An 8,885-nucleotide genomic window follows, 5' to 3' on the forward strand; every position below is an offset into this window, starting at 1 on the left:
TGGCGTTAGCTCAAGTGGCATCGGAGATTTGGAGTAATGAGTTAGGACTAGAATAGGTTTGAGTTCAGTTTCTTCCTATGTAACCGAAAAAACAAAAGTAGTAACGAGGCAATCATTTTGTACACGTATGATCTGCATTTTGAATGTCTTTTTCCTCCTCATATTGCAGCATTATATAGTTTACATGGGGCATCATTCGCACCCGAACTCCGAGTCCGTCGTCAGAGCCAACCATGAGATTCTTGCTTCAGTCACTGGAAGGTACGATGTTAACTGAATTCAATTTCTCAGTTTCATAAAATGCCAATGCAGATTGTACAGTAAGATTGATTTGTATATTTTTCGGATAATTCTCAGCGCTGATGGAGCACGAGAAGCAACACTTCACCATTACAGTAAAAGTTTCCAGGGCTTCTCAGCCAGGCTTACACCACAGCAAGCTCAACAGCTTTCAGGTAGCATTCCGTCTTCTCGAAACTCAATATATCAAGAACAATTGAAAGAATATTAATCTGAGAAAATAGCAAATAAAATAACGGTACTTGATTATATGCAAGAACTTCGTTAGATTGATTTCTGTTCATGTACTACAGAAAACGATGCGGTTATCTCTGTGTTTGAGAGCAGAATAAACCGACTGCGCACGACACATTCCTGGGATTTTCTAGGCATAGACTCCATTCCCCAGCACAATCAAATGCCAATGGATTCAAAATCCAATGTTATTGTTGGTGTGATTGACTCTGGTACGACTTCAATTTCTCATTTCGTATCTGGCTCTTCGGCTTGTACTGTTTTGTGATCAGTTCATTACTTTTGTTTCACAGGAGTTTGGCCGGAGTCAGAGAGCTTCAGTGATGCAGGATTAGGGCCTGTGCCAGAGAAATTCAAGGGAGAGTGTGTTACCGGTCAGAACTTTACATCTGCCAACTGCAACAGGTAACCAACATGCCTTCGCCGCTAAAGAATTCCAATTCCACAAGTCCAACTTTCTAAATTGGCATTCTGTTTGCAGGAAAATCATAGGCTCCCGCTTCTATTTTGAAGGATTCGAAGCAGAGATTGGGCCTCTTGAGTCCAATGCACCTCTTCCCTTCTTCCGATCAGCTCGAGATAGTGATGGCCATGGCACTCACACTGCCTCAACAATAGCTGGATCTAAGGTACCTAATGCCAGCTTCTTTGGGATGGCCAGAGGCACTGCCAGAGGCGGTGCACCTAGCACCAGACTCGCTATCTACAAGGCTTGTTGGTTTGGCTTCTGTAGTGATGCAGATGTTCTTGCTGCTATGGATGATGCAATTTATGATGGTGTCGATATTCTCTCCCTTTCCCTCGGCCCTGATCCTCCGCAGCCAACTTATTTTGAAAACGCACTCTCCATTGGGGCTTTCCATGCATTCCAGAAAGGAGTACTTGTTTCTGCATCAGCCGGAAACTCTGGTTTTCCAAGTACCGCATGCAATGTTGCTCCCTGGATTCTCACAGTTGCTGCAAGCACATTGGATAGAGAATTTCATTCAAACGTATATCTGGGAAACTCAAGAATTTTAAAGGTAAACTTAGCATCCGGATTCTACTAACCTTTTAACGACGCAAAGGGTGTGTGAACACACACAACAACCCGAAAATCACTTAACGTTGATGGTCATAAGAACTCTGTGATTTCAGGGTTCCTCATTAAACCCACTGAAAATGGAAAGATCATATGGTTTGATAGCTGCAAGTGCTGCAGCTGCCTCGGGAGTCGCAACAAAGAATGCAAGGTAGTTTTTCTCTTCAAATATTTGATGCTAATATTACAAGTATTAGTGCATCATCTAGTTTTCTAACAAGCTATACCTCTTTTATCTAATAATACGACTTAACAAAAGAAGTTAAGGTCTTAGAACCACTAATGCTTTTCAATCTTCGAACTTTTCAAGTTGTACAGTTAGTCAGTTATGCTAAATACCGATATTGGCACCCGAGATTTCTTTGCTATTGATGTTCAGGCAGATGAAAAACCTGTGAACTGTCATTATTTGCTCACCGTTCGATACGTTCTGTTTGTTTCCTAACAGCTTTTGCAAGGAAAATACTCTAAATGCTACCTTAATTAAGGGGAAGATCGTGGTATGCACATTTGAGACCTTCACCGATAACCGAAAGAGCAAAAGCGTTGTTGTGAAAGAAGGTGGTGGTGTGGGAATGATTCTTGTCGATCCATTTCTCAAAGACGTCGGCTTTCAGTTTGTCATCCCAGGCACTCTAATTGGTCAAGAAGAAGCACAGGAGCTTCAAGCATACATGACGACTGAAAAGTGAGTTCTTCAAGCTTTGTGCTCAAAAGTCTGTTGATCGAAGAAACAATAAGTTATATATAAAAGAAAATAACTGAAACTTATAGATAACTCGATTAGAAAATTTTACAGTATTGTTATTATAGGAATCCAGTTGCTAGAATCTCCCCGACGATAACAGTTCTAAACACTAAACCTGCACCGGAAATGGCAGTGTTCTCATCCATGGGGCCAAATATCATAACCCCAGACATCATCAAGGTAAGTTCTATGATACATTATAATTTAAAAATAGTAAAAAAATTCAAGACTGATGCTGGAGTGTGCGTAAAAGGGCATCACCGGTGCCATATCATGGGTTAAAGTAAATGAACAAGTGACTTCAAACATATAATCAACCGTGCAAATTCCTATTGCAGCCAGATATTACAGGACCCGGAGTGAATGTATTAGCAGCATGGTCTCCGGTGGCAACTGCTGCCACTGCTGATAGGTCTGTCCATTATAACATAATTTCCGGCACCTCGATGTCTTGCCCACATGTATCTGCACTTGCAGCAATATTAAAATCATACCACCCTTCCTGGAGTCCAGCAGCTATAAAGTCTGCAATAATGACAACAGGTTACGCAGTTAAAATATGTTTTCATTGTCAAAGTAGCCTAACAAATTTTAATTTCTGGGTACTGAAGTATTGATTTTCTTTGTTGTCACAGCAACTGTCATAGATAACAACAGAAGCGTCATTGGAAGAGATCCAAATGGAACCCCTACCACTCCTTTCGACTATGGATCTGGACACATTAACCCAGCTGCAGCAATCAATCCTGGACTAGTATATGATTTTGATTCCCATGACGTTATCAATTTTCTCTGCAGCACAGGGGCTACCCCATTGCAACTGAAAAACCTCACAGGAAGTCTAGTTTACTGCCCGAAGACTCCTACCCCCTCCTACAATTTTAACTACCCTTCGATCGGTGTGTCAAAATTGAGTGGAAGACTTTCTGTTCAGCGGACTGTTACTTATTATGGCAGCAGCTCAACGGTCTTTGCTGCAAATGTGGATTGCCCAGCAGGGGTAAACGTTACAGTTACACCATGTGAACTCAAGTTTACAAGGACTGGGGAAAAGATGTCGTTCACGGTAGATTTCACTCCCTTCAAGAATAGTAATGGAAGCTTTGTGTTTGGAGCTTTGACGTGGAGTAACGGAATTCAAAACGTCAGGAGTCCTATTGGTCTCAATGTGATTTAATTGTAGGAGCAAGAGTTCCAGTCATAGCTGAAACTTGTGAGTGTGTCCCATCCAACGCTACAAGGAGAAATGTACTTGTGTAATATATCAAATTCCAATTGTTACTCCCTCTAAAGTGCATTTCTGTGGTTATGGATACGGAGTACATACCTTCATATATCCACAGTAGGCATGCACAACTTACAGTAATCTCGCCTTCTTTTCTTAACTGGTACTCTGAATTTGCAAAGCCAACACTGCAAGACTACGAATGTTAAGCATCTCATTAGCTTCATATTTAATAATGCGAGAAAGCTCACTGATTATTGGTATTTTCGTCTTCAGTTTTGATAATTGAAGGTTTCGTCTAATGATACATTCACAAGAAATTCATACCTGATGATTAATTCAACAATAATAAGAATGCAAGATCCAAGACCTAACAATGTATGCTCGGCTATCATAACATTCCGGGCCATGAAATTTCTGTCGAAATAATTATGCAAGTGCAGCTTAGATATGAATGACGAAAAACTGTTCATTAATTGAATAGAGGGAGTTCTTTTTTTTTTTTTTTTTTTCACTTTCACAAAGAAATACACTGCTGGGGAAGAGGCTGTGCGAAGGTACAACATTATTCCCTAGATAACCAACAAAGTATCTCAATTTATCAACTCCAACGTGAGAATGCCACCTAGGTTGGGGAAACAAAGTTCGAACTTCGAATAAAAAGTTGGGCTATATACAAGAGTCCAAAATTGATCAATACCGTGACATACCTCTTGAATGAGAAAGTCTTGTATAGAGTGGGCATATGCGACAGGCCTACCCAAGAATCAGTCCTCTCAAACAGGAGGAGTGTGGCAATGAAAGTTTCCTGGCTTGATGGACTACCCAACCAATACCACAAGCAAAGATAAACTATTGCCAACGAATGCACGTTGTCTATAAGTTTTTCTCTTCTGAAAAGAAACATGACCTTTCTTTTGGACAAGAAAATAACTTTATTAAATCAGAAGCTTCTGTTAACAAAAGTGGACAAGGAGCTCACATCAGTAACAGGTAAGGTAACAAAGTTGAACCCCCAAATTAACCAAAAAAAGGAAAACGAAAGGAAAAACGAGCTTTAACAAAAACTACAACACACTACAAGTATCATAATTGTAATCATCAACGAGATCTCCCCAGTGAACTCTCCAGCAACCAAAGCTCCAAAGTAACAACCAAAATTTGATTTTTGTCCCAAAGTTCCTCCACTCCACACCTTCACTTTGCTCAAATATCCGCCTTCCATCTGAATTACTACTAACACCATGCACTGCAGGAAACCATTTCTTTCTTACCCCTACCTATGTTTCTCAGGGAGCAAAGAAACAGAACTCCTTGAGACGACCCAATTTACATTGTCAACCCCATACAATCTCCCCCACATAGTTGTAAACATATGATCCACACTCCTTTCCCCCTCTTTGTTGCACAAAATGCATCAGTGAGGTGAAACACACACAAAAGGCAATCTCCTGGATCACATCATGTATTAAACCTCCAGTGAGCCAGTCCAAGCCAAAACTTTTACTTTCGGTGGAACTCTTGCTTTCAAATCTGCCCAAGAGGTTGGATGGAGTCCTGGATTAGCAAGCTTTGCTTTGATTTGAGAATCTAATATACGACTTACATTAGAACTCCCTTGAAGTATCAATCTTCCATTTCTTGCATCAATATACACACACATTCTGATACCAGTAACATTGCAGAGATCTCCTCCATCTGAATTCCATTCAGATTTCTTAACCCGAAATCCGAACTATATGAAATGATATAGCACTCAACCGTCACCTTGGTAAATTAAACTTTGGTGTTAGCAGCTGCATGGATCCATCCTTTTGCTAGTTGTGTTCCTTAAATGCTCATTTCCTAATTTAAATGAAACTCTCATGCACCATATATGTTCTTACCCTGATGAAAATTTATGTAGCATAAGGATGGATCCATGCAGCTGCTTTGCTTAAATGTATTTTCCATGACTTGGGAAACTATTCAAAACTTAAACCCATTTCCCCAGTGGGATGTTCACCAATAGTCTCCACAAGAGCATAAACCACCCTTAAAGTGGTGGAACCGATTTGAATCCCTGACGATAATTTCTCTCTCTTCAATCACTGAAATCAACTTAATAACATTGTGACAGTCACCACAAACTCTAAGATTTTTCAGAATTTGGAGGGTGAACCCTGGATGTGTGGCAATCAATCCAAAAGCAATGGCCAATCTCTCACTGTGTTGAGAAAGAAAGGCTGCTTTGTGTTCCTCTTCAACATCATGAAGCACATAATCCGTGTCCGGCTGATAACCCATGTCAGTTAATCGGTTATTTAAGTCATCAAGCTTTGAATATATAAGGTCTGACATGGGATGTGAATTGTCACCAGCCAAGAATGAGTACGTCTTGTTATTCACCTCAATCCAGCTGTACCCGGGTTGCTTTTTCACTTTTCTCTCATCCATGAGTTTCCTAACTTTAGCTCTCTCTTGCCAGTTTCCAGCTGCGGCATAGATATTGGACAGCATAACATATGCAGCAGAATCATGTGGCTGAAGTGAAATGAGCTTTTCTGCAGCGAGTTTTCCCATCTCTATATTGCGGTGAACACGGCAACCACCTAAGAGAGCTCGCCACACATTTGCACCTGCATCAAATGGCATTCCATTTATGATATCCATGGCCTTTTCAAGATTTCCTGCTCGGCTGTATAGATCAACCATACAAGAATAGTGCTCCATTGTTGGATCAATATGGTAATCTTGGACCATAATATTGAAGTATTTTTCACCTTCATCTACTAAGCCTGCATGAGTACAGGCAGAAATCACAATAATGAATGTTATACCGTCCATTTCCAAATTTTGTCTTCGCATATCCTCAAATACTTCAAGAACCTTCTTCCCGTTACCATGTTGAGCATATCCAGAGATAATTGAGTTCCATGAAACTAAGTCTCGCTCTCCTTGCCTCTTGAAAACTTCATTTGCACTCTCAATATTCCCCTTCTTTGCATACATGGTGACAAGAGCGCTACTTAGGCATAAAGTATTATCCAACCTTAATTTGATTGAGCATGCATGAAACTGTTTGCCCTGCTCTACTGCAGATGTAGGCGCAGCACAAGCATTGATGACACTTGACAAGGTAAACATATTAGGTCTGACCCCCTCCCTTGTCAACTGGAGGTAAGTTTTAACAGCTCCCTCGGTATCTCCTATCTGAGCATATCCCGAAAGCATTGCTGACCATGCCACAATGTCCTTCCCTTCAATTATTTGAAACACTTTTTCAGCTTCATGAACATTTCCCATCTTAACATAAGCATCTATGAGTGAAGTTCCTACTGAAGGTGACTTCTCGTAATTGGTTTTAATGACTTGTGCATGTACTTGGAATATAAAAAAAGAAGGGTAGACCATAAGGATGGCAGAATAAGTGAAATCGTTTGGTCTAACACCTTCTCGACTCATTTGACAGAATAACTTCAATGCTCTCTCTTTTCCACCATTCTGCAAGTACCCAGTGATCAATGTAGTCCAAGTTACCACACTTTGAACACCTTGCATCATAGAGAAAATTTTATAAGCATCATCCATTTCACCACACTTACTGTATGCTACCATAAGTGCTGTTTGAATATTGCGGTCAAATGCCAACCCAGTCTTTACAACCCGGCACTGAAGCTGTCTAGCAAATACCAATTCTTTAAAGTTAGCACATAACTTAATAACAGTAACAAATATTGCTTCTGTGAACTTAAAGCCCGCAAGCCTCATCTGATTAAACATTTCAAATGCTTCCAAATCGAACCCATTCATCACATAACCTGCAATCAAACTATTCCAAGTAACTGCATCCCTACGTTCCATACCATGAAAAACAGCTCTAGAATCCCTAACAATCCCTGATTTTAGATACATATTAATCAAAGAATTACACACGGACATAATTGATTCAAAACCATTCTTTATCACCATGGTATGAACCTGTCTTCCCTTCTCAACCATACCTTCATCTGCCAAAACTCCAAGAACAGTCGCAAATGTATACGGGTTAGGCTTAATTCCTTCCAATTGCATCTCCGAAAACAATTCCAATGCCCGGTCATTCAATCCATTTCTTGAATAACCGGCAACTAACGAGGTCCATGACACTACATTTCTATCCCCCATCTCATCAAAGACTCTCCTCCCATCACCAACACCTTCAGTTTTCATATACATATCAACAAGTGAGGTCCCAACACTAACGTCCTCCACAATCCCAGATTTTACACATTGACAATGCAGTAGCTTACCGACAACTTGATCAGATAAACATCCACAAACCTTAAGAACAGAAGACAGAATCGACCCATTAGCCCGTAAACCAGACCGCCAAAGACCCACAAACAGGTTAAGCGCTTCATGGTTACGGTCATTCCGAAAGTACTCGAAAAGCACGTGACTGGATTCTAAAACGTCTCTTTGCGGAGTTTTGTCGAACAGTTGGTGTGCATTGCTGGATTCCGAGACCAAGCTCCCCGTTTTCGGAGTGAAGGGCATGGCGTGAGGGCGGCCGAGATGATTGGTATGATAGGCAAAGTGGTATTGCTTGGGAGCTAGTTTCGTGTAGGACTGTGTGAGGGTCCTCAAGGCAGGCTTTAGGGTCATGCTCTCCCTCAGTCTCTTGCATTTGCTTCCACGCATGGAGGTGATGAGAATTACAGAGAAACAAAAACCGCGCGCCGAGTGATGATTTTTAAGTTTAACTATGGGCCTATGGGCCTTACTTCAATGGGTCTATAGGATAGATACAAAGTTCGTCATAGATTTGGATGAGGAACTTTCAAATTCTAAGGAATTCAGGCATAATGATAAAGCGATGCATCACAAAGAATTAAAAAAGCACTACATGATCATTACAAAAATACTTGATAGAGAAATTTGCGAATGACTGCCCATAATGAGTTATTTATAAATCAAAAGGTGAATGCTTATTGAATAATTGCTTGATCTCCAACCGAAGGGTCTAGAAGGCCGAAAATACCTGAAAACGATCTCCAACCGATGGCCAGGCCAGAGGGCTCATGGGTTCCACTGGACAAAAAAGGGCCATAAGGTCAACCGGTCGGCCCAAACCAGCCAGCTAGCTGGCCCCGGGGCGGGCTCTAATTCAAATTTATAACAGCTAGTTGCTGACATCAGCTAGTCGTTATTTTTAATTAATTTTTTAACAGTTTTTTTTTTAATTTTTTAACTTTTTTTAACAAAATATGTTTTAAACCTTGTAAAAATTCTTTTTTTTTTTTTCCTTATAACTTCTAAACCATCAAACATTACAT

The 8,885-nt window shown here is 40.5% G+C and overlaps 2 protein-coding genes across 2 annotated transcripts; one reads left to right on the forward strand and one right to left on the reverse strand.

Annotated features, from left to right (window-relative positions):
• Positions 1-184: 184 nt before the first annotated feature.
• On the forward strand, positions 185-4,010 carry LOC137743015 (subtilisin-like serine-protease S). The gene is made up of 10 exons (XM_068482937.1): positions 185-261; positions 358-455; positions 594-746; positions 828-908; positions 940-1,556; positions 1,672-1,766; positions 2,064-2,303; positions 2,429-2,543; positions 2,702-2,906; positions 2,999-4,010. The coding sequence occupies exons 1-10, from the start codon at positions 185-187 to the stop codon at positions 3,538-3,540; spliced, it is 2,223 nt and encodes a 740-aa protein (XP_068339038.1). The 3' UTR covers positions 3,541-4,010.
• A 249-nt stretch (positions 4,011-4,259) lies between these two features.
• Positions 4,260-8,356, reverse strand: LOC137743697 (pentatricopeptide repeat-containing protein At2g27610). The gene has a single exon (XM_068483630.1). It carries the CDS (start codon positions 8,248-8,250, stop codon positions 5,590-5,592), a length of 2,661 nt encoding a protein of 886 aa, XP_068339731.1. The 5' UTR covers positions 8,251-8,356; the 3' UTR covers positions 4,260-5,589.
• Between the last annotated feature and the right edge of the window lie 529 nt (positions 8,357-8,885).

This window comes from Pyrus communis, chromosome 8, assembly GCF_963583255.1.
Source record: "Pyrus communis chromosome 8, drPyrComm1.1, whole genome shotgun sequence".
NCBI classification, from domain to species: Eukaryota; Viridiplantae; Streptophyta; class Magnoliopsida; order Rosales; family Rosaceae; genus Pyrus; species Pyrus communis.